The following is a 26,463-nucleotide window of genomic DNA, read 5'->3' on the forward strand; positions in this document are numbered from 1 at the left end:
ATGGACATCTTCCTTCTCTGTGTGTTCCTGCCTCTGGTGACTGTGGCATGGGGCCAGTACAGTGACTATTACTATGGTCCCTATAATTATGGAGATAATGATGAATGGGCCAATGTGTACCGGCAAGGTTTCAACTTTCAGTGCCCACATGGGCAGGTGATCGTGGCCGTCAGAAGTGTTTTCAGCAAGAAGGAAGGCTCTGACAGACTGTGGAACTATGCCTGCATGCCAGCATCCCAGAGCCTCGGTGAGCCGACAGAGTGCTGGTGGGAAGAGATCAACAGGGCAGGAACTGAATGGTAGGATAACCCCAACCATCCCTGGAGGGCACAGCCCTGATAACCCCTGTGGAATGTGGGTCCTAATATTGTGGTCAGAACAATGCAAATGCATATTAATGTCACAATAACCAGCAGGCTTCACTGCCCTAAGACTCATTAATCACGATGCATGGGAGGTGACCAGCATCACATTTGTCTGCTCTGTAGCAATTTCTTGCTGGAGGGTGTCAGTGTGCTTTACAAATGCCGTGTCCTTTGGTCACGCACAACCTCAGCTGTGAAGTGGTTCAGTCTTGCTATTGTTTCAATGATAAGGAAAATGAGGCAAGAACCGTTGCTGAGGAGAGCATAAAGTCCCTCTTGAAAAGTCACATTGAATCAGTGTCTAAACGGGGGAGCAAACTGCAAAACTCCTCACTCCATCCTCATGCTCTTATCACTAGTAAAAATAATCTCTGTATTGCACTGGCTCTTTGCTTTGTGTTTTTGTTGCTAGTCTTTTTCGCTTAGGCATAGACAAATGCTGTTTTCTAGTTGTGCTGTTATTACAGGTGCCAAAAATCCACACTAACAAGCAATGGTGGTGGCATATATATCTGTATGTTGATAGCAGAATATCATGTTAATTCCCTAATACAGTCAGTTTGCTTAACTAAATGCTACATTTTCCATCAGCCTTGGAGGCAAAGGTGATCACATAATGCGACCACCATAATTTCTGGAAATAAATATAGTATTTCATATTTGGGCAGAATACCCAGTATTTAATTATCTTCTGGGTTTTTTCATGAAATGGGAAACAGAGTTTTGGACAACTCTAGGATTGAATTATTCTTTGGACAGAATGAAATGCATGCAGGAATGAGTATTTTCAAATACTTGTAATCATTTTGTTCCAGAAATTGCAATGTGATTTTTTAAATTTTGTTATGTGGGAATAGGTTAGCAATGAAATGTGAAGTTCCTGCTTTTTAAATGATTCAGAATTTTGTTCTGAATCATTCATACTCTTTCATTTACCACATGATACACACCTATGGCTGATGCAATTGCTAAGGGAAAAAAAGATTGACCTTATACTTAATTTTGGAATAAGAATTGGAAAAAAGGGGGAGAGCTGCAAAACAGGCAGAAATAAGACATTGTGATAATCCTGGATGACTTCTTCATTTTTTATACGTTGATGCAATTTCTATTTATTGCATAATAATTTTGAATTAGACATTTCTTTTGTTCAAAATAAACTTATTATCCTCCTTCTAAAAATCCCTGGCAGCAATTGCTCAAGTTCACTTCTCACAAACAGGATACTGTATAATTCTATACAGAACATTTTCTTCTGATGTGTAACGATTCATCACCATGCTCCATATGCTTAGCACAACAGTGTATTATCTGAATCTTTTTTCCTTCACCTCTTAAAAAAATCTTTTCACTTTGTCCTCTTTGTTGCCTACTTTTTTCCTATAGCAAACCCTATATTTTCTCCTAATTTATTTCTTTTCCAACCCCTCTTTAATTGCTGCACTCTGTTTCTCCCCCTTTACTAGCTTTTGGAGTTGTTTTAGTATTTCTTCACTAGCTCACATTTCCAGTCCAACATCCCTACATCTCTCTGCCTACTCTGCATAGACCAACCTTCCTTCCTTCCTTTTATTTCCATCTTTTCCTTTTCCTTCTTTTTCTTTCTTTTCTTTCTTTCTTTTCTTTTTCTTTCTTTCTTTTCCTTTCTTTTCTTTTTCTTTCTTTTCTTTTTCTTTCTTTTTCTTTCTTTTCTTTTCTTTTCTTTCTTTTCTTTCTTTTCTTTTTCTTTCTTTGTCTCCCTTTCTTTCTTCCTTTCTTCTGTTTTGGGAGCAGGGGAGATCAAACTGATTAGTGAACACATATCCTTTTGCAGAGGTGAACTTGTACTCCTAGTTACTTGGGCCATTTCCATAAATCCTAGCCAGCCGTTCCTGGTTGGATTCTGCAGTTTTCAATTTTCCACCCCCAGGGCTGAACTGGTTGTATCGACAGTGCTTCATGGGGAGAGGCTTTGCTGTATGCCAGCACATCCCTGGCCATGCCAACACTGCTGCCCAAAAGCCCAGCAGTCTCATCCCAGACTGGAGTGAAAGCGTAGGCAAGTGCAATCTCAAATTAATGTGATGGCATGGATATATCCTGGGGGACCTCTGAGGATCCTGCCTTCTCTCTTGGCATTCTTACTTCTCATAGGTGCCCCTCTTCTCTCTCTCTTCCACACCCACCTAATTGCTATTTGGAGCCATCCACAATTCTAAAAAGATTCACTCAGTAATCAAGTGGAACCACAAATATGAGTCACCATCTGTACCATTAGCTCCTGTTTGGCCAGCTCTCTTCCCTGCTGATCTCCCAACAAACCAATCTGTTGGTGAGCAATATATCATTCTCATGTCAACTGACACAGCACTCTGTTGGATTTGCGAGTTCGTTTCCCATCCTTGTAGGATGGACTATAATATTCCTTCTTCAGCTCTGTCTCACACAGCATTTTGTCTCACCTTGCACACCACACTGAGGGATATTCAACCACTTGTACCACCAGTAACTACAAGTCTGCCAAGTTTTTGCTAAAATTTTGCAGAATCAATTAGGTTAGAAAAGACTTGAAATCATTGAGCCCTACCTGTGACCAAACACCACCATGTCAACTGAGTGCCACGTCCAGTCTATCCTTAAACGCTTCCAGGGATGGTGAACTCCACCACCTCCCTGGACTACTGAATTCTATATAATACTCCCTGGAGTATTAAGTAGGATTAGGCCCAACACAGATCCCTGGGGGACACCACTAGTGACTGGGTGCCAACTGGATGCAGCACCATTCCCCACCACTCTCTGGGTCTGACCATCCAGCCAGTTATTAATCCAGGGAGGAGTGCACCTGTCCAAGCCGTGGGCTGCCAGCTTTTCCAGGATAGTGCTGTGGGAGACAGTGTCAAAGATAGTACTCTGCTGTAATTTTGGCTTTTTATTCTTTGCCCTACCTTCACTGAGAAATGAGAATGAGCTTGCTGCATCCTTTTGTAAAATCTCTTTAACTTAATTATAGGTAGCAGCTATGTCTTTCCCTCACCCACACACCTTCACCCATGCTTTTGCTGTCAGGCTGAACACATCTCCATTCTTCTAGTTCTCCTCTGGAGGTTTTATATTCCAGCACTCCTAAGCAAGCACTGATCATACTTACAGCTCTTCTCTGAATTCCCTCTGGTTTCTCAGCCAGAACTCTAGTCAGAAACTCTAGTCTGGCAGAAACACCAAAAAAATAACCTTTGACAAATTATGCTTATGGCATTTCAAATGGTGATTTTCAAATTACCACTCCTGACCACTGTGCAGCTGCACAATAGAGACAAACCCAAAAGAGGTTTCTTTAGAAAAGACAATAAACAAAGAAAAGCTAAAGAGAGAAAATGAAGAGGGAATATAAAAGAGAGAAGAAAGAGTCTCCAACTCTTTATTTCCTTTGGCCTTTAGCATTTGGGGCAAAATGACAGAAATAGATGGGGGGACCATTGGGATAGGAGAGTTGGGAGCAAGAGGGAACCACTGGCAGAGCTTCCTGGTAAGTTTGCTTCCTTCACTAACACTAGGTATTGTACAGACTTGGAGAATTAAACCGTAAAACTTTGAATATTTCAGATACGAAAAAAATGATTCAACAGAAAGAGGACAATGACACGGATCCACATTAGGCAGCTAATGCCTAGTGATGCTTAGTTTATGACCTTTGCCTCCTTCCAGGGTCAATGGAGAGAACAGCTTCTCTAAAAACTTCTCTCTGGGGTACCCCACCTCTTTCACAAGCAGACTCATGACAACTAATCCATTCTGACCACTACCTGGAACTACCTAGTGGCATTTCAGAGTATATCTAACTATGGTGCTTCACTGCATAAACGCATCCCTGAAGTTAGTCATGTATGTGCATACACGTCTGAAGAGATTATGTGCATTTGTGTTTTGCTGAAAGGATATGAGAAGCTTGTGAACCTGTTACAAGACTCAAAGGGGAAATTGTGGCAATAGATTGGATCAGATGACCAGGAACGCCTTCTCAGCTTCATTAATCTGTCAATGTGTTTAAAGTTAAGTACATGTACAAAGGCTTTGTTGAATCTGTTTCACCACCTTACTCCTTCAGAGGCTATCTGCTAACCAAGATTCCGTAGTCCTACTAATTTGTATGTTGCAACTTCTCAAAGAATTATGTTATTTCAGGGAGCATAAATTCTACATTATCTCCATTTGTACTGGAGAAATATTTACCTTGTTTAAATATTTCACCACCTAAGTTCTGAGTGATTGAGGGTGAAACTGTTCTTCACTTCTTTGTTGAATACTACATAGTTGTCTCCACAGAGCAGTTACTGTACAAAGTATTTAAGAAAAACTACTTTTCTTGCCTGAAAACTATCACACCAAAAGACAGGGATCACACAAACAAAGGAACCAAAGCTTGCAAGCGAAGACAAGCAACTTTTCCTTCCAGGAAAATAAGTTTCATTTACACCACATAATAGAGATGAAACCATGCCATACCCACAATATACTCCCAGTTAGCTGTAAAGCACAACGCTGAAGCATTTCCAGCCAAGAGCTATTTACTCCATGTTTATTGCCTCTTTTCCTTGCTTAGACTTCTGAGAAAGTGTTTAGATGGGACTTGGAAAAAACAGATATCCAGATTCTCCCTCCCCACTCCCATTCTCTCTCTCCTTTGCCCACAAACTAGGTGCAAAGACAGACTACTGAGCAAAGGACCTTCCCGTTCAGGCTCTGGCAGCACACTTTGGTATATCAGTGGGAACTGGTTTCGTTCCCAATCTCCGACCAATCCCAAATTTCAAATCTGAGGCTCTGTTACCCAAACCCAATAATCCAGCTGCCCTTTGAAAATGTTCCCATTTTTGCTATCTGCACAAACAAGTTAATTTTCTCCAGAGCCCTAAGTTTATGTTAAAGAACTACTGTTACAAGTCCATTTAGCACAGCTGCAATGGACTGAGTCCAGTGGGAGCATCTGAGGAGAAGAGGAGTGTTTCTGTAGAAAAGGAGGCCTCATCAGCTACTGTCGAGAAGAAATCAACAGGGTGAAAAGGGCCTTGCCTTCCCTTGAGTCAGGGAGAAAAAAGTAAGTCATAAACACCCCCTAAATGAAAGAAAAAGATTGCTGAAGATGTCACAGATGTTGTCTTTGGCATGTGGAAGTCATGACAACATGTCTCAGCACCTCACAACAGATAAGGAAGACTCCTCATAGAACTGGCTTTTACAGACTGACGTGACATAATCAAACACATAAAAGTTTGACACTGAACCGTGCAGTAAATCAAGTCCCTCCTGATGGGAGAGAATTTGCTGAAAGTCCTTGCAAGGAGTTTCAAAGATAAACCGAGACTTTTCCTTGAGTTTCAATGCTTCCAGATAGTTGTTTATTAAGTCTTATCAGAGGAACAGAGCCACTAGTGTGACCCAGGTACAGCATAGAGCACAGAAAAGCAGGAGTGAGCTCTAGTTATCAAGATTTATACAGCTTTTAAAGATATTTTAACCAATAGTTACTAAAAACGTACATTATTTCCACTTTCCTACCAATTATTCAGTAACACGACTAGGAACTGCAGAATTTTCTATCCAATCATTCCAAACCAGTTTTACTGCAGAATATGGAGTAGTAGAAGAAGGAGAAGAAGGTTTAGAGAACAACAACAATCCTCCATTTTGATTTTTTTTACTCTTATCTATTTACTACAGAGAGAAGCGCAAAACCTCTAAATTTTTCACCCTGTGACAATCTTACATAGTAGTCTATCACCTAATGCACACCGCTGTATTTTCTAGTTCTTGTCTGACTGTTGGTAATTTTTTCCAAGGTTTGAGGCTAAAACAGTGTTGTTCAGGGGGGTAAGAACCCTTAAAAACAGGCAGAGAAATATTCTTGGCACTCTGGGCTCCTACATAAGTTGTTCCCTCTGTCTGGGTGCCAGAGTTGCAAGTGTCCTGAGCCTGCCCTCAGCCTCTTATTTCTCCCAATTCACCTGTAACAGACCAACCATTAAATTTGCTCTCATCATGCAGTTAACCAAATTACACAGAAGGAGGACAGTCCACAAAGATAACTCAGGAGAGCAGTATAGGCCCTCCCTCCACAGGGACATGGAATGACGCTCTCGTGTTTCCCTGTCATAAGGAACAAATCACCCTCAGTGCAGCATGACCCAGTGCCTACTGAGCTGTGTCAGCCTCTGCATGTCTCCAGAGAGCTTCAGGGAGCACTATCCCAATCAGTGCAGCAGGAATCCAATGCAGGTTCCAACAGCACCACTACCTGCATCTTGACTTGGGCTTCCCTGGATAGATTTGTAGTGAACAAGCTTCCTCTTTGTGTTGTCATCCTCAGGATAACACGGTGCTTATGTACCTGAGGCACAGGGAGCCTCAGAGGGAGATTTACCACAGAGCAACAGCATTAGATGGGACACAGCACTCCGGGGCTGCGTCTAGCAAAGAGCAAAATTAAAATGTAGGTGTAAGAACTGGTTCAATTGCTCAGAACTATTCTATTCTTGTAAGCACTATTTGTATTCAGTCCAGCAGGCAGCTGTTGAGTCAGCGAGGTACACACTTGGCTGCTGAGGCTCTTGCCGATGTTCGCAAATAATGAGGCACAATTGAAGAGGATCTCTAGGGTGAAATAGGTCATGCACAGACCCAAAATTCACATATGCATTTTGGGTGGGCTTGCTTCACACCAGCTCTTGTTTGGTCTCACAGATAAAAGCTCACCAGTGAACAACAAAAGCAGTTCTGACCTGAACTGCATCTGTAACATGGATGCATGCTTTAGTTGCTTGCCAAGACAGAACTCAGCTGTACCACGCTTGTTAACCAGTTCAGAAGAAGATTTCGCAGATGAGAGCCTTTTCACAGGAATCACAGCAGGCCAGGAAAGTCTCAGATACCATATCCCTGTTACTACACAGAACTCCCCCCAGAACAAGGCTTTCTATGGAACACTGCAGACATTTCCCACAACTGTACCCAAGGGAAGGGCAACTTCCCATTCAAGAGCACCCAGTCTTCACCACCAATCTTCTCACTCCCCCCCTACCAGCCAGCTCGCCTCCTCTTCTCCCAGTACCAGATCCAAAAGGCAACTCTTCACACATCGCAATTTGAGCCAACTAGAAAAAGAAAACCTAACCAATGCCAAGTTTAATCCCACACAGTCCCAACCAGTTTCTCACGTTCTTCTGCATTCACCTTGTAAGAGGCATTTTCCTCTCTTCTTAGCAATGTCAGGATTTCAGGAGTGAGGAGAACTCTGAATACTGAACCACACTTTAAAACAAAAGTGCTAAAAAGTGGGTCTCATGAAATAGGCATTTTTTTGATTTGGCTATAAATCAAAGTTACTGAATCACTAGGAAAAAATTCTGACATATTAAGTGTTGTTTGTGCACGCATTAGTGCATAGAGCAACTGACTGAAAAGGTGTGTGTGGAGGGGTTGTTTGTTTCCCTTGAAAAATTACTTTCTGCTTTTAGGAAAGTGGCCAGCTGGGAAAAGGAAAGAGAAGGAAATATTTTATATGAGCTCACAAATAAGCACTCCAGGTTCTGAGATAATTTCTTCATTTTTGAAGGAGTATCTGGATTTTACTATAAAATTAGAAAGATCAAGGAAAAAAATCTTACGTTGTCTCAAAGCTAAAGAAAAGTACTTCAACATCACTATTATCTTTCTTTTGATAAACCAAATACTGAGCTTGAATAACAGATTACAGGACATTGTGTATGAGACAGAAGCAAAGAGAGAGACATGAATATGAGCTTTAATGTGTATTTCAAATTTTACTTTAAAGTATGTTAAAACAAAATGGCAATTTAATTATTAGACATGGCTTATTTCCAGCCATACTTTCCATCTAAGAAACTAATTTTTAAGGTAACTCCAATTATATTTTTTTAAGCAAACTTATCACGAGAAGATAGAATCAGAATAAAAAAAAACCCCACTTTCCTAAAATCTGGTACCCAAATATGTGTGCATGTAAACATATGAATGTTACGCTAGCTAGGTTTGTTTCTCAATTCACTATAGAGAGAAATGTCCATGAGTGATGACATCTCTTCCAAAAAGAGTCTTCCCATCACAATTGGACTATATTAGTAGAAAAAAATGTGTCAAGAAAATAAAAACTGTTGTAGGACAAAGACAGTGGGAAAGAGGACAGGACTTCCCAGACTGAATATGAGCAGGTAGGAAGAGAAAAGAAGGAAGAACCTCCTGCAAAGACAAGTATGAGCAGGAATATCAGACACTGATCAGTGAGGATGGGAAATTGCAGGGCAGTGCTGATCTTCTGAGAGGAAATGCAAAGGAAATGGAGAAATAAAGTGCTCCCATTATTACACCTAAGTAAAAGAGCTGGAAAATCTCCCAGGGAGGACTTGAGCAGCACAAATGCCGGTAACTGGGAAGGGTGAGAGACAGAAGAAGATGAGGCACAAGTTTGTTGCTATTTTACACAATTTACTGCTCATCTTGCAACAGGTACAACCAATCCCCATATTGCTGTGTGTCAACCATTCTTCCATCAGGATAACACCAATCATCTGCAGCTATCCAATATGTTTACAGAGTCTTAGCCATATGTTCCCATGGCCTATGTGCCAAAAATCAGAGCAACTTCATATCAAAGTCCTGCTGAAATCCTCTGAGTGAAAGCCAGACTGCCTTACTTGGTGTGATACCATAGCAACTCAGAGTCCCCTTCATGATTTAACTCTGAAGGTCCTTGAAAGAGTCTCACAAAGCACAACAAGTACGTGTGGCCCCATCAGCGTCGGAGATGCAGGGACACAAACAAATGTAAATACTCGTCTGAACAACAGAACACAGGGGAAGGGACATAGAGAAGAGACCCTTGCATTCAAAAGTGGAGGCTGAAAATTAAGCAGGGAAATTCATCACTGCACTGGTCAAAATTGATCAGTTTTTCAGTTTTTGCATACAAACACTTGAGTCTCACACTGTCTTTGCAAGCACTAACACCCCTATATAAAAACGAATGTCTTTCCAAACGCCAGACTCTGAGAGATGATGTTCCCTGCTGGGAACTTCAGGTCATTAAAATAAATCATGAGGTCATTGCATGAAAGGAAGGGAAATTTTTGGTATTTGTTAATCATACAGTTACTTCTGAAAGTGTCTTTCGGATATATCATTGTAATTGATTTTATGAAATTGCAGAGAAAGTTTGCTGCAGGTTTTCCTTGATGAAAGGAAAAGAAAGGAAAGGAAAAGCAGTGGAAGAAATGTCATTCCTGTCATTTTCACAATAGGGAAGCAATGAGTCCAGGAAGGTGCTTGAGAGGCTGAGCACTCAATAGCTGAACGAATGACCTGACTGTTTCCATGAGCTCCTCGTCTTTAGTCTCCAAGAAGCAAGCTATTCAAACTGATTACCACTTCAATTACTTTGGGTATCAGTGTTTAGGTGTTGTAGGGTGTGCAGACAGAGAAGCATGCATGCTTTGAGACCATGTCGATTCCACCTGAAGGCAGTGATTCACACATATGGCAGAACTCAGTACACAGAAAGCACAAAGCAGCAGATTTTTCTTTTGAAAATCATCATAAAATTTATGTGAGTCTTAAAATTCCATAACATTTGAGTCGCAGTTTTCCTTGTGTGATTGCTATCAAATCATGATGTTATCACATGCTTAAATATTTTTAATAAAGATTCCCTTCTCCTGGAGACACATAATTGTGAAAGAAAACAATTAAAGAAGTTAATTAACTTCTTCTATTAAATAGCTTCTAAAGCTTCTTTTTTTTTTTCTTTTGGGGTTTTTTTGGTTGGTTGGTTGCTTTGATTTTTTTGGTTTGGCTTTTTCTCTGGTTTTTTTGTTCGGTTGGTTTGGTTTTTTATTTGGTTTTTTGTTTGTTTGTTTTTGGTTTGGTGTAGTTTGGTTTTTTTGGTAGAGAAGGAGCTGAAAAGGTTAGTTCAATAAAGCCCAAATCCTCAAATACCAACAGTCATAGACAAAAGTATTAATGGACTATTTTGAAGTCACTCTCATGATTTGTAAACAGTTGAGAACACCAACAACAGCACAATCTTCTTTCCTGGTTAGCATACTAGAATGATTAAATACTTTAGCCAGATTAAATCGTTTTAAACACAACATAAATGTTAAGACATTAGTTAAATACTGCTGCTTTCTTATAGAAAATAGTTACTCGATACACAGCAAGTGCAAACAGTGCTTCTCAACACAAAGACAAACCCTTAACTTCCACTCTGTATCAAAAATGTTAATGCTGTTTTGAGAAACCCTTGAAACTATCAAGTAATCTAATACCACAGTTTCTTTGTGTGTTCTCTTCTTTCTCCTCTTTATTAGGTATCAAACCTGCTCAAACAATGGGCTGGTGGCTGGTTTCCAGAGTCAGTATTTTCCATCGGTGCTGGACCGTGAATGGCAATTTTACTGCTGCCGCTATAGCCGGAGGTGCCCGTATTCCTGCTGGTGAGTTCAAGCAGACACCAAACCTGGGAGCCTCTTTCCCCCAACAGTCCCTATGAATGTCTTTGGCTGCTTGACCTGTCAGAAACCTTGTCTGAAGAAGAGTTAACTGTGCTTTAGGGAGCTAAAGATGTTATTTCCAGTCTGCTATGGGGTTCTTAAGGATCCATGGCTAAGGGAAGAGAGTAAGGATGCAGTTACACTGAGCAGCAAAATGCAGTAGCTGGCCCTCAATGAACAGGCCTGGGGTTCAGCATCAGCCTAGCTGTGCTGGAAACCATGACAGAAGTCTCCTAAGTGGAATGACATTTTCCCACTATAAATCCAGCACATTTACAGGAGTAGGAATATCTCTGGGCTACATGTTTGTGCCACAATGACTTACAGGAGTGAACTTATACCAATTACCTCAGAAATAATATTACTAGTCCATACAACTATGCTTCCTCTCTCAAGACTCTTTAAAAATCAAAGTCAAAATGAGCTACTGATCGTAAACCCAAAAGGAAAAGGTGGTCACATCCTAACAGAGTATCACAACTGGTGCTGGCAACTTCTCAGAGACTGTGGAAAAATGAGCTATGCATCCCAAGCTTCCTGGTTTCTCTAAAACACACCACAGGTGTGGTTTCTCTAAATTATAACCGAAGACAGGAGCAGACTGTATAGAGGAAGCTCATATTGCTCCTGTCCATTCTGTCTAAGAGAACTCATAATTTTTTGCTCCAGGGTTACACTCAAGTTAAATTCAGCTGTTCTCAGGGATACAAAGAATAACCCGCCCACAGTTTAAAAAAAAAAAAAAAAAGAAAGTAGGGGGAGAAAAAAGTAAATCTGTGCTTGAATTTTTTTTTTCAGAACTCAGCTTTGAAGTAAGCTTCCCATTGAGATGCATACAAATTGTTTATGTGCCTGTTGGTCTTACTTGGCTGCCTGGCTACTGGCCAAATACAACAGCACTGCCTTGCTTTTCATCCTTCAGTCTCCTTGCAGGCAGGAGGAAAAGAAATGTTTTTATTTTTATTATTTTTAAAGTCCTTAAATTACAGGAACTCTGTAACAAAGTCTTTGAACATTCTTCTGAACATTCCTCTGCCTCCTTTCTAGACATTGCCCACGGATGTTCTCTACCTGTAAATAAACATACCTGCCCAGGCTCTTCCCTCTAAGGGAAACTCACTCAGACTTTTAAGCAGTTCTTTCAATCTCTTGTACTCCTCTAATATTGCATACATTTTCAGAGAGAGAACAGAAATCTCTGACTTTTTTTGTTATTGTTGACAGTTCTTCTTCCCTCAGATGTTGTCTTGACAACTGGGAACAGCTTTGTCTCTGCTTTGCAAATTGACATTCAGAGTAAGGCAAATCCTAATGTAAATGTTGGGGGGTTACTGAAGTCTTTAGTTTTCATCTCAGCTGCACAGAGACTCCTATACTGCCCTTCTATTTCCAACAGTGACAATACTCTGTTTTTATGCTTGGGAAAGAAAACTTTACGCAGTTCATCTGCAGTTCCATGCAGAAAAGGCAGCATTTCAAAGAAAGGTGAAGCATTTTTCCCTCTAAGCAGGGTAGAAATCCCATGTATTCACATTCTTCTGAGATGGGAGAGCTGTAAAACTGGTGGGTAGCCATGTCACCTGGCTTGTGAAAAGCTTCTGGTGCATAGTTTGTGATTATGGGTTCATTATAAAACCATTCTGCCTTTGGAGTTAGCAAGGTAAGCTCTTTCCACATACAGCTATCCAAATTAGGATGTTATGGTCTGGATGGACAGACAACTAGATGAGTTAAAATATGGTGGTTTAACAGGCCCAGAGGGCAATGGTTAAAAGGTGATACTCTGCCTGGGTGCCTGTCCTGCTTAATATCTCTATCAATGACCTTGAGGAGGCATGATGGCCAAGTTTGCATATGACACCAAACTGGGGGGTGCAGCTGACATGCTTGAGAGCAGGACTGCTGCTCAGTGGGATGTAAAGAAAACTGCTTCTTCTATGAGGACAGATTGCTCATTGAGGCTCCTTGGATACTTTCAAGACTAAACAGAATAAAGGCTGAGAAGCCTGGTCTGACATTGTGGGTGACCTTGCTTGGAGCAGAGGGCTGTAGCAGAGACTTTTTGAAGTCCCTTTCTGCCACAGTTATCCTGGGGTCCCACATAGGAGGACTTTTTACTGGAGGACCCACACCATGTAGATAAAGTCTCCCCTCTAGAACAGTGGTCTCTCTTCTGTCGTCTGCTGGGAATGGTTTGTTTTCTGGTTTGCTCCCTTTACCCTACCTAGACAGTGTACGAGTACTCTGGGCGAGTACTGTGCTAACCTATAACCAACACGAATTTCACTGGGGTAGTGTGAAACCCCATGCTTTGGAGTAACTTTTACTTGTGAAGTCACAGATGTGACTTGTCTGAATTGTTAAACTTCAGTGTACGGAAACCAAACTTCCCATCCCCTAAGCTCAGGAGATCTCACAACCTAACTTCCATTGGCATTTCCAAGTTATTGTCACAAGACCCTTGTTCACGCATCACACTTCTGGTCTGTATCTTGCATTCCAGTTAAGATGCATTTGACAGAAAGAATGTTTTCCAAACAAATTGCAAAGTAGTTCTGGGCTACCATGGGTAAGACCTCACACTGTATATGCATATAAGACACAACAAAAATGTGTGTGCATGGAGTATCATTATTTATTGCAGTTTCTGCCCCAAACTATAATAGTATTTGTTCTGTTCCAGAAACTAGTTGTCAGTAAAGTAACTGTGGAGAAATGGCAATCAGCATGCTGCTGACTCCTATGTTTTGGTTGAAGCAGCTTATTTTCATGCAAAGGCTTCTATTAGTATATGACTATGTGGAAAAGTAATTCTTTCCTCTTCCAGTTGTCTCCATAGAGGGCTCTCTGGCAAATATAAAAGCAGTAAGACAGCTGATCCTTATGGATGGTTTCTCTTGGCTCTTCTGCTTCAGGATTACATTCCTCCTGAAGTGAGATGACCCTACAATGAATAAAGATAGGCTTTTGTTATGTGCATGAGCCATGCAACTTATTTGTTAGAATTTTCCCTGGTTTTTACACCTAGAACATTCCTGTGTTTTTGAGAACTGCTAGTATTTATTGGAATACTAATTTATAACACCATCATGTTGACTGAAACCAAAACTTTGCTTTCACTTTGCTTGATAAAATGATTGAACTCAAATACATAAAGAAGGACTTTATTCGGCAGCACTTATATCCTTACTCTTTGAACCCAATAGTTCTGTTTCACAGCTCATCTTCACACCATTAATTCCCAGTTTACCTCTGCAGTAAACTCATTTTGAAAATAAATCTACTAATCTTTTCCAGTCTCATAGTTTTGCACTTGCTTTGTAAATTTTTTTACAAGTACTTAGTTTTCTTCTTCATCATGCCAAGACTTGTCATGGATTCTGCACATTTTTAACATACTGAAAATAATTAACATTCCTCACAGGAAGCAGAAAAACTCTCTTTACCTGGCTAGGGAATGCTACCACAGTAAAATAAACTGTGTGCTGATTTGCACCATAAAGGAAGGAAATCTATCACAGATGCAGAGACAGTGTCACTAAGTGGTCCCATTAGAGCTCAGATTTTTATCTTTGCCAGGAAATGGAAGCTTGACTCCGTACTCTCAAAAGCAAACACATGTCACAGAGCAGCCCCAAGTCTGCACAGATTGTTTATGCATGTTTCCCTTCTCCAAACAATGAGCAGTTCAAATGCCAGAAGGTCTGTCTGGAGCTGTGACTGCTCTCTGTCATGGTGACACTGTCCAGGCAACAATTACATTTTCCAAGAATTATGGGGCTTAAAGTACTTCTTTGTTTTCTTGACTCAACCTGCCACATAAGACATATTGAAAATGATCTGATCCAATGCAGGTTTTTCAGAGATAACCAGTAGCAGAGATACAAATCCGAGAGATGAACTCAGAATAGATGTCATGGAAACATACAGTTCCAGACAACCCAATTCCTCTCCCCTCTTTTTCCATTTTTTAAAAGGTATTTAACTGTTTGGGGGGGTGGGGGGCGAGTTGTTTTATTCTTTTTTTAATATTACCCATCAAATACAACCTTACAGTTCAATCTGCTGGACTATCTTCCAGAGATATTTTAGGAGAAACACATTTGCTCTGACGTTTGAAATCTTGCCAAGTTACTTTGGACATATTTTTTTTGAGGAACAGGCACAAGCTGCCCTGAGCTCTGCTGCTGCTTGTACCTGCATTGGACAAGCTCATGCAGGCCTCGAAGAACTGTGATCCTGCTGTGCCAGCCCCGTGGCTCCTCAGCACCGGGAGGGCTTGTGGCTTTCAGTGCAACACAGTGGGAACGTAGGAGCAGTGACGTGTCTCTGTGGATCTATGAGCTCAGAGCCTGGAGACTGAGCCCAATCCCAAAACGCATGACATGGCCCCACAAGAGAACTTCTCATCTCCAGAGAACTCCAGGACACCTCTAGTCCCCTAGCAGCCCAGCAATCTGGGATCTATACTCAGAGCATTTGCCAGAATTTCTGTAGGCAGCTTACTGAGACTTTCTTTGGCTTTTCAGCATAGTTTGCATTTTTAAAAGCAGATGACCTTTGTCTTCCAGCTGGAGGAAGAGTCGAAATTGATTAAAGAGGTATATGATTTCCATGTTCACTGAATGTAACTTGAAGGCTTGTGGCTCTTGAAAAAAATTCCTCCTTTAGGAAAGACATACTCTTGAAGCATTTGTAAACAACATCTGAAAATAAGGCCATTCAGGGGACAATCCTTGTCCTCAAAGGTCAGAAAGTTAATGTCAAATCTTATGTTTTCATCTTGAAGTGGAACAGCTCTTTCTTTTGGCTGTGGCATTGTTGGAGGAAGAGTTCATCAGCAAAGAGGAAAATGAAGGTTAAACAAGAGCCATTCGCCTTGCTAGCACTGTAGTTGAACAAGAAGTGAACAGTGTAAGATATTCCAATACCCTGTACTTACTACAGGGAGTAAGTATATTCAACAACTGGAGCCAGAAACTGTGAGTTCTACTGCTGACTCTCTCTGATATTTTAAAAGACTCATTTCTTTTGTCTGCTTGGTATCTGAAAGCAAGGCCTACCCATAGTTCCCATTTATATCTTTAATTAGCAGACTATACATATTAAGGCCATTGGTGCGACTTGATCTTCTTATTGGTAAATAATAGACTCACAATAACTATTTCTGAAGTCAGTTGTTAAGAATGCCACAGATTACTGTAGATTAGTACAAAACATTCTTCTCAGTGCTAAATGAGTAACTCTGTGCTTTCTATAAATCTCTACCATAGCAATTCTTCACCATGGAAAATAAACATCGCAGCTATTTTCAGATTAAAATAAAAACAACAGTAACCCTGGTAAAGATTTAATGCCTTTTTTTCAATATCTATCCTACCCTAGGCAAGATTTATAGGATTATAGTGAAATACATTAGAAGAACATGTGGATGGTTGAAGCAATGCAAACCACTGAAAAGATAAACCATTCTACATCAACTCTATCTGAGCTAAAAATGCCATTATGAAAACACCTTTCTCTGTCACCTTTTCCTGCTGTCTCACACACAGGCCAAACTACTTACACCCCCTAGCACAAGATCTTCTTTCCTAGTCTTTAACACAGAATTACCTTCTTTCTCCTCTCTTGACAATGCCACTGGTGCTCCAAGCCTCTTGTACCCAAACATCATACACCCAATACTATCCAGCAGTAGATTTGAAAAGCTGAACCAGAGTTCATCTTTTGTGTATTTTCTTGCAAATTATACAGACTGAAAAGGCTACCAGTTTTTAAAGGTCTCACATTACTCTTTGCTCCCCTACAAGTCCTTCCCAAACACCCATGTGTGTCTGGGTTCAACAAACAATTCCACTAAATGCACCCTGCTAGCCCCTGCCCCTCGGCCTTTGTTTGGCAACAAATTACTCAGTGCCTAGAGCCCACAGTCGGTATAACACAGGTCTTCTCACAGCTGCCTTGCAAGCCTCTTTGCTAGGCCCCTGTTACATACCCCCTCAGGCACCACAGGCACCCCAGCTTGGTCATACAGGTCTTACAACACCCCAAACAGCGGCAGCAGCTTTGAGCACTTGGCAATTCCCATACTTCTCCCTGCTCACCTAGCCCAACTCTCCTTGCTATAGGTTCAGGGCCGGAAGTGCTTACAGGGCACTGTGAAGGTTACTGTGGATGGTTTTTCCCAAATGAGAAATCCATGGACAGGCAAACCCTCACTAACCTGGGCAAAAACTGTCTCGCACTCGTTTCGTGACTCCTCTCAGGTACAAACCATACATTGCCACAGGTGGCTTACAAATGCTACCATGTTTGCAAATAAGTGATGTGTCTGCAGGCTGTGGTAGGTGGCTCACAAGTTGATAGGCACTTTGTATGCATTAGTGAGTAAAACATTCAATATTTTCAGTTAAGTACTTGATAATAAAGGTACAGACCATGCTACAACAAATCCTGAGGGAACTGCTGTCCTGGGCCAGGCAGACCACTTTGGGAAGACCCTCAGTGACTGTCTTAAATTATCTTTCTCCCCTTAATGACTACCCCTATGCATTAAACACTAGAGGATCTCTAAGTGCAGACACATTTTATGTGAATTACCCTCACGATTCAAAAAACAGAGATAATAGAAAAGGAATGGGATGCACCACAGAGTCCTGCTACATGGACATTTCCTTCTAAAGAACACAGTGCAAGCCAGACAACCTTGAAATTCAGGGTCTTAGGGGAACAGTTTCAGAAATAAGTGCAGCAATCATCAAAGAGAAATGAATTAGACAGACCACACAGACTCATGTGAACTTGAACACTGCTGTCATAGCACTATTTTTAATTTTTCTCTCCTGAACAAAAGGAGTCAGTAGGCATCTGTCTATATAACAAGACACACTTCAGAGCAGCTCAAGTCCCCAAATAATTTATTTTCTGTAATTGCATATATTTGCTTTTTGAACATTTCTTAGCAGAGGAGCCTTAAGAGGCTGCATGGTTAAGTGTAGAAGTTAGTAGAAAGGGAGGGGGAAATGGCAGCAGTCAGAAAGAAAAGAGAGAAACTAAACGAAAACTCCCAATGCACTTCAGAGTAACACTGCATGCTTCTGCAAAAGGTCTGTGAGACCACAGCAATTCAGAAGCTTATCATCAGATCTACTTTTCAGCTGAGAGGCCCATGAAAGAAGTTCCAACAGCTGACTCTCAGTTCTGTTTCTGAGCAGAGCAAAGAGCAGCGTTTTAACCTTGTGTTGTGCACAGTCTCCTCTGCCCTGCACATACTGCTGGTCAAGATTACAGAACATTTTCCTTGCTGAGTGCCAAACAGATGTTATGAAATACATTTGGTAGAACATATAAAAAACACACGTCTTAGTGTCTTCTCATAATAGTAGCTAAACAAAGCATCAAAGCCTGGAGTTGATGGGAGAATGCAAAATTAAATCCTGGTCCATACCACATTTTTAAAACCTTCTATGACCCTGGATTTTCTGAAGATGCGCTATCAGACATTAAAGGTCCAAATTAGTAAACTAAATATGGGGACTCTCCTCTGGCTGAGGGAACAGTGTACATGGGTTCTTCTTTTTTTCCTAGTCTGCAGCAGCTGTCTGCATGACCTGTGAAATAACTGCTGTTATTTCTTACCAATGGCAGAGCACTGCGGGGGCTTTGCAAATCCATGTGTCCTTGGTCAGAACTCTGACAACAGACACTGTGACCAGGCCTGATCTTCTGCTTCCCAAACACACTCTGGGATGGGTGTCCTTGTACTATAACTCAGAATCTGTGTGATGAATGTCATGGCCAAAGGACAGGAAGCATGATATATTCAGATGGAACAAGATATATTCAAAGAAGTTGACTGATTAGACTTCAGAGTCTTATAAGGCCATGCTTGAATGTCACATGCAGACCCATTTTTCATTTGTCAAGGAATAATGATTTGTTAGGAACGATGTTCCAACCGAATGATGCTCTTTCAAAAGCTGAGTATGACCCGGAAAGCAACCTAATAGTCCAGAGTACCTCAGTTTTCAAGTAAACTTTCAGCTTCTGAGTTCTCCAACACTTACAGGTTTGGCCTCCAAATACACCCAAAACACCTCATTATAAAAACTCCAACCCATCCCAATAGCTATATTCCTAGTGAGTAAAATATTTAAGGCTGTCCTTAAATTCCATCAGTTGAACAAAATGTAAAGATGCACAAGTGCTGGCTGGAATATGCGCTTGGATCACCTTCAAGCATCATTCAAGTACTGCTGCTGGGCTGGATTAAGTCAGGAAAAGGTTGTCAGGATTTCTGTAAAGGTGCCTTAACCCTGTTAGTCTCGACAGAAGCTGGGCTGTTTATTTCCACAGGAGCAGCATCTCCCTTACAGGGAACCTGATTCTTCCCTTTGCCATTTCAGAGAGTAGCTGACACAACTCCACTAGCAACTCCCATGTAAAATGGTGTAATGCAAGGAGTGCCAGGTTTCCATTCAGACTTCAGACATAATGTTGACAGAAAGTACTGGTCAAGCTTCCAGCCCCTTCCTGAATCTGCTCATTATCTGTAAAATGAATTACAGATAATTCCCTGGCTATTTCCCAGGGAAGCAGCAATCATAATTTGATTAATAATTGAAGAAGCACTTTGAACTTCTCAGATAAAATACACTCCACAAATATCATCCAGACCCATAATTTTACATTATAAATTAGGCAGAAAGAGGAAACAACAAAGAGTAATGGACTAATTGTTACAGTCACTTAATAAAATTCATAAATGGATAAATGCTTAGAGTCATTTGACTTGGCAACATTTACTGCAGTCTACAGCTGCAAACCAAAGAGACTCACGAGAGACTGGAGCAAATCCCTGCAATAAAGACATAAGTAGTAGACAAGCTTTATCTTCTTGTTCAGATTACTTTTACCCCTGGTCTGCAGATGTATATACATATATTCCAATACTCCAGTTTGCTCTTAACTATTCTAAATTTGCTGAATTTTATTCAAATAGCTACCTGAATTATTTGCGTATATGAGAAAGGCAGCCTTGTGAGACTCTATCTTATGGTGCTGTTAAGAAACAAGAACTTCCAAGGAAGCAGGAAAAATCTACTAATTGAGTTGTATTCATTCAGCTGGACTCTTCTATAAGATGGTGAATTATATTATCTTCTTTTTCCTTAATTCAAAGGTTAACAACAGAATATCCAGGACACTATGGAGAAGATATGGACATGATGATGTACACTTACGACTATTATATCCGTGGGGCAACCACAACGTTCTCTGCTGTGCACAGGTTTGCTTTTCATCTGTTTCAGTAGAAATCGAAAAAAAAAAAAAGGTCTGTCTTTTCTAATTCCCCCCAACAGTTCATGGCTACACACCATCTGCTGTGGTACTCAGCATCACACTGTACTTCTGAGGACCAAAGTTCACAGTACATATGATTCATTGCCCAAGGTGGTATATCAGGAGCAGAGCATCTTGATGCTAATGGGGATCATTTGCCAGGTCCATCTGAGCAGTGAAAAATACAGCAGTGGTAGGTTGGGCTGAATCTGACCTTCACAAAATGCAGCAGAACTTCAGTACATTTTCTCACCTACCTCTATTTGGAGCATATTTCATTGAGCTCACTAAAAACACCCTCTGCTGTCAGGGACCTGTTTCGGTCCACTTTTCTTTGCGGAGAAGCAGGGAATCTGCCAGCATGCAAAGTTAAGACCGTACAAACTGCAATGTGAATGTTGTAAACTGCCCAATCCATTTCAACACAATTCTAAGAGGTTCAAGCCACACCAGGAACTCAGGAAATGCAGTGCACCTCGATCCTTTTCCAGTAAATGAGTTAACTACATTTTCTTGATCAGTCCTGGTTATTTCTTGGCATTTGCTAGTCCTCTTGGGAGAGTCCCTATGGCTAGTGAAGTCATAGTCATGCAAATGGATTCACAAGTTTTCTGCTTAGTTAAAAAAGAGTTTTTCCCTTTTTACTATGCACAACTGCAAAGTTTTAAAATTTGGATTTAACATAAACTCCAGACTGTTGCCTGCCTAGGGCTACAGAGATCCTAACAGCAGGTTTAAGAAGAGTGTAAGCAGTCCTTGAAACCTGATTGTGGGAGAGGGATCTTGATTCTTTCAAGCTGACCTCTAATACATCAATCATGAGCTATTTCTTTGCTGATGTCTTTTATCAGGCATCTCAGTCCAGTATATTAGTGCATTTATTATCAAGCACAGCACAGACAGCAAGGCAAGGTGTGCTGCAATGCTCTGCCAAGACTGGCTACATGAGGAGGAGGAGAGAAGAGAGAAGAGAGAGTTTAAAGACACCACTATTTCAAGCTCTCTCTAATAACACTCAAAGCAGCCAAAATACTTTTGTCACTGTAATGCTCTCAGCTTGCCGAAGATCACTATAGGGATCCCTCAACCAAAATGCTACCCTAAAATAAGAAGATTTTTCCAGAAATGACAACACATTGTAGGACTGCTGCAGGTCCATAACTGCAATTTCCTGGCTAAAATACATTATCCTGTTTATTACCAAATGGAAGCCGTGTCTGCAAATTCTTCCTACAAGTGGAAGAATAATTTTCACAGATACTTGACCCAAAGGTATCGATTTATCGCTTTAGATAAAGAATATACAAGGTCATAAGGGACAGCCCTGTTCTGGGCTTTTCCTCTAAAATATTCCCCAGTGCTATCCTTAATCCTTGTTCTTGTGGCAGAGACTCAGGGAAATAATGCAGACAGTGGGTTCCCCTGCAGCTGGAATCCAGACTCCATCGGATGTGGACCGGGGTAAAGTCTGGAATCACAAAGACAAGCCTGGAAAACAAAGCAGCTGAGGTAGCCTATGCCTCTGAGCAGATTTCTCTCTCTGCTGAAGGCAGCCTTCAGAACAGAGTGGCAATGGGGGGACTGGGCAGGAGCAGAGGCAGCATCAAGGGAATGTGCACTGGGAGTCCTCAAGGGACCGCAGTGCCGCGAAGAGGAAAAACCCTCAGCACACCTTTGTCCTACCACTGCTCTGGTGGCAGACATAAACCTGCAATAGTAACAGGTTGAAACTACAGAGAAAACATTTTATGAATTGCAAACTAGAAAAGTTTTCTGCGCCAAAGAACTTTCTGGCCCTCAGCTTCCAGAATGACTAGAACTAATTTGTGTTGCCAAGTGAATGAAGCGAAAAAAAATTCTTGCTTCATCAGTTCAGAATTCAGATTTAGGCTGTAACACTCCTCCTGAGCAGTATGAATCACAAGAGTCAGCAAAATTTGTCATCCTTAATGGTTCTTTGCAGCTCATGAGGCAGAATAGGAGCAGAAAAAGGTCTTCTGAGTCTCAGCCTGCCAGGGGCATGCACATGTTCCACTTGTCTATGTAAAAGTTTTTTAATTGCTCTTCATTTTCAAGCATATTAAACTTGTGTCCATACTATTTAGTTCATGATGGACAACGTTCTCGAGCTAACGAGAGGCAAACAAAAGCCTCTGAAGGTATTTCAGTTTAAGCTTTCCCAATCACTTCAAACTGGTAGGTATTTTTAGACTTTTTCAATAAACTTGCAGAAATCATATCTTCCCTTCCTACTCCCTAAGACATTGCATCACTGAGGTCACTGTTGAGACAAAGATATTTGAGACAGCATGTGGTGCTTGTGGCAAAGGACACAGAAAGTTTAGAATAATGTTATCCCCACCAACACTTCTGTAATCACTCTCTGTGAGTTTCCATGCCTGTGTATCGGGAATGAATGAAAGAGTTGTTCATCATCAAAGGTTTTAACCGCTCCTTTGTGGAGAACAGACTTCAGAAGTGCTTAATATTTACATTTTCCAGTCTCATTTTAAATAGGTCAAAAGGAGAAAACAACTGTCTATAAAGCAAGACAAAAGCAGCTGCAAAGAATTAGAAGAGGCCGGAAGTATCTCTGGGAGCCCATTCAGGAGTGTGGTGTGGTGATAACACTGATGCAGACAGGATGACCTAAGGACATAAATAAGGGAACATTTGCAGGGAAGGGCAGTATCTTCGTTAGACAGACTGATACAGTCAAATTTCAGAGAAGGACATGGGGTATGTGAAGCAGGTTGTAAACAACTGAAACTGCCCACATACACAGGCACATTGTAAACCATTTGCAGTATAGCTTCCAAAATTAAACCCACAAACCAAACAACAAAATACCTTCAGCCTGAGCTCTGAAGCATGCCAAGTGGTGGCTTTCTGGTGGAGCATTGTTATGTGGCTGTGATCTGGTTGGATCAGTCTCCTGAGTCCAGAGAGCACCACTGGAACTTTCACAACCTAGCCTGCAGCAAGTATCTTGGACAGGGAGGTGGGAATTACCAGGCCTTCTTGGTAGGTGCCACAGCTTGTCCTTTACTATGTAGTATAAAAATAGCACATGCAGACTGTCATAAGCTCATTTCTTTTACAAAACTGTTCTCTGCTCCACTTATTTGGGTGATCTGGATAACCAGTTATTTCTTAACTGCTCAGACATCATCACTGAAAAATAAATCGACAGCCAGATACCCCGACAGTAAAGCAGGTTTGAAATGCCAAGACAAGCTGGACACCCATCAAGCTCAGCTGAGCTAAATTATGGGGTATTTAAGGTCCCTAATAAGTTTCATATGACCGAAGAAAGAGGATTTTGTCAAACTCAATATGAATAGGAATTCATAGAATTTTTAAACTGAATTGGAAACAGATTATTCAACAATATTTGGAGATAAAAGAAATTTCTCTATACATCAAAAATTCAAATCTGACAGCACACGACAGCTGGAAAGCAAAAGTGACAGTTCAATATTGATTCTTGAAGCCAAGGAAAATGCATGAATTTAGGAACTGGGAGGGGACGACACCTACAAACTGGTGTTAAGGATCTGCAAAGGCAAGTTCAGATATATTCTAGAGTATGCCTCATAAGGCAATTCCTGATGGGATCTGCATCCCCACTGGTAAATTTGTAAGGGTTCTACAAATTGGAACAGGCTGATAACTACTAGATTAAGCACACAGCAGCAATAGCACAAAGAAATTGCCTGCATCCTGAAAAGCTGGGCATATATGCTTGAGTTCAAACACAAATAACAGGGGAAAAAGAGGTAACACACCATTAAATGCATCAACAATGTACATACATGCTAGTGTCTGCAAGTCCAACTGACAGCTTTAGAAATAATTCTGTTCCAGTATTTTAAAGCATGTTATTAATTCAGGTGACTAAAATACATTTATTTTAAAGAGCTTGACTTTTAATTTCACAATGTCTTATTTTAGAAAAATTACTTGACCTAAGATGTTGAGCTAAAAGTCTCTCTGACAATGGGTGCTAGTTTAGCAGACCTTAACTTTGACCAATATAATCCTATTTTCCACAGACAAGTCCTCTTTATTTTTTCTCTCTTGGTAACTTAGTGACCAAAAGAGTAATAACTGTCTTTGAGGAGCATGCACATAGACCAAATAAGGGATTCTTAAAATAAAGCTAAAAATGAATCTTGCATTTCATTAACCTTTGGTAACAGTTTTATGGGGAAATTACAATTTAAAAACATCTAGGAAAGATCTAAAGAAAACCAAAGCCAAACACTGTGTAACTGTTACATCAGACTTGCTGATGAGCATGAGACAGACCCAGTTCCAAATGACACTCAAGATAAACTGGTGGTTTAGTAGCACAGTAAATTTCCAATTAAAAAACCCTCAGTTAACGAAAGCTGCAATGAGACATTTTATACCTACAGGGTAGGTATAAAATGTGTACCTACAGGGCTTAAGAGTCAAATTAATCTTATGCCAGGACAGAGTCACACAGTCAATGACACCACATAAGCACAGTTAATACCAAAATCTGGGCTCAGGGGCCTCAGCACATTCCCAAGGGGCAGCAGTTTGGCATCAGTTTGGTGTTTAAATGCAAGCTTCCATTAAATCACCCCAGCAGCACTACCCATCCCAAGCCTCAGCTTTAGGACATCACTATTAGCAGAATCCAAGCTTTCAGAAACCTCTTGGAGGACTACCCATTACCAGTATAAATAACAACTGCCATCTGCAAGGACTGTACTTTGGATCTAATTTCAAGTTAGCCAGTATCAAGCAGCTTAAATTCAACTCTCCCTCCACTGCAGGACAGTATTTGGTCCGCTGAACACACATCTGTTTGTCAAAGGAAAATTTAATGAACAATAAGCTAAGGTGGAAATTAAATTTGTAGCCTGTTGCATCTCTTGGACACTAAATCACTGGCCTCCAGTGTTGAATCCCACTGCTCCAGTCAGGCTTCCTACTAACAATTGTTAGGTTTCCTATCACTCTCTCGAGAGAGAATACCACTCACAAAGTGGGAAGAGCATAAACTCTCCTTACATTCATAAACATTACTCTTCCTCACATGTGACTTATCCAGGATGAGAAGTGAATTTCATTTCTCTCACTATTGATTCCTTCAGATCTTTAATAAAGGACACTAACTGAAAGACCTAGTAGTGAAAGACATTAAAAAAAAAAAAAAAACCAAACCAAACAAAAATGAAAAATGTGAAATTTGCCATGTGGATAACTCCCCTACTGGACATAGCTTGAAAATCACTCATGTACTTTTTACACATTAGTGAACAATATATGACATGACAGTAACTTTTGACAGAAACATCTTTTTTCTCTTGGTCACTGATTAGAAGCCAGTTCAGGACTGATCACCATCAAGATTCACTGTCTTCTGAAGGATATTCAGAGACCTGCTTCTTCAGAGAGCTGGTTTTCTTACCTTTTAAAGGAGTGTGAAGGAACTGTAATTATCACACATATTTAATGTCCTTTCAGCCCATAAAAACAAAGCACCCAGATGAAAGTCAGTTAATGGCAGACAGATGTTTTTGTTGCCACAATACCTGGTATAAAGTTAGTCTTACTTGTAGAGCATCTTCTGCAGTTCTGGCTCACTAATACCTCTCTCTTGTCTCTCTTTCATGCAGGGATCGTCAGTGGAAATTTATTGTCTGCAGGATGACAGATTATGACTGCCCATTTCAAAATGTTTAAAAAGATTGAGTGTACTCCATTTGGAAAGCTTGGGGACAGACAGGGTGGGATGAGGATTAGTGATTACAGGAGAAGGTCAGTTAGGCTCACAAAAAAGTACCAAGACTCATTAGCTGTCTGCTGAAGATATAATTCCCCTCTGGAGCTAATACGTAAATTGCCAGCCCACATGCTTACAACAGTGAATTCAGAGGATTCTTCCAAGCTGCACTGACAGTTGTATCCCCCAATTAAATTTGCTTATGACAAACATGCTTATGATACACAAATCTATGGCATATGCACAGTTACCTTTCTTATACATACATATAGCCATTCTAAACATGTACAACTTCCTTTCACACAGAAACTCTGTATAAATGGCTTCCCAGCGCAGTCGCTCCAAATGAGGTGGAAATATATTATATACTTCTCAACATACACTAGACTTTCCTGACTTCTACTTGGAATGAATACAGTGATCCCTACCAGCTTCTCAGAGTTTAGTAGCT

General features: G+C 40.7%; 1 protein-coding gene across 1 annotated transcript; it reads left to right on the forward strand.

Moving 5' to 3' along the window:
• DPT (dermatopontin) lies at positions 1 to 26,031 on the forward strand (the record flags this gene model as incomplete). Its single annotated transcript, XM_082277651.1, has 4 exons — positions 1 to 299; positions 10,727 to 10,852; positions 20,091 to 20,198; positions 25,906 to 26,031. The coding sequence occupies 4 exons, from the start codon at positions 1 to 3 to the stop codon at positions 25,970 to 25,972; spliced, it is 600 nt and encodes a 199-aa protein (XP_082133777.1). The 3' UTR covers positions 25,973 to 26,031.
• Positions 26,032 to 26,463: the final 432 nt, after the last annotated feature.

The sequence above is a fragment of the Coloeus monedula genome, assembly GCF_965178545.1.
Source record: "Coloeus monedula genome assembly, chromosome: 3".
NCBI classification, from domain to species: Eukaryota; Metazoa; Chordata; class Aves; order Passeriformes; family Corvidae; genus Coloeus; species Coloeus monedula.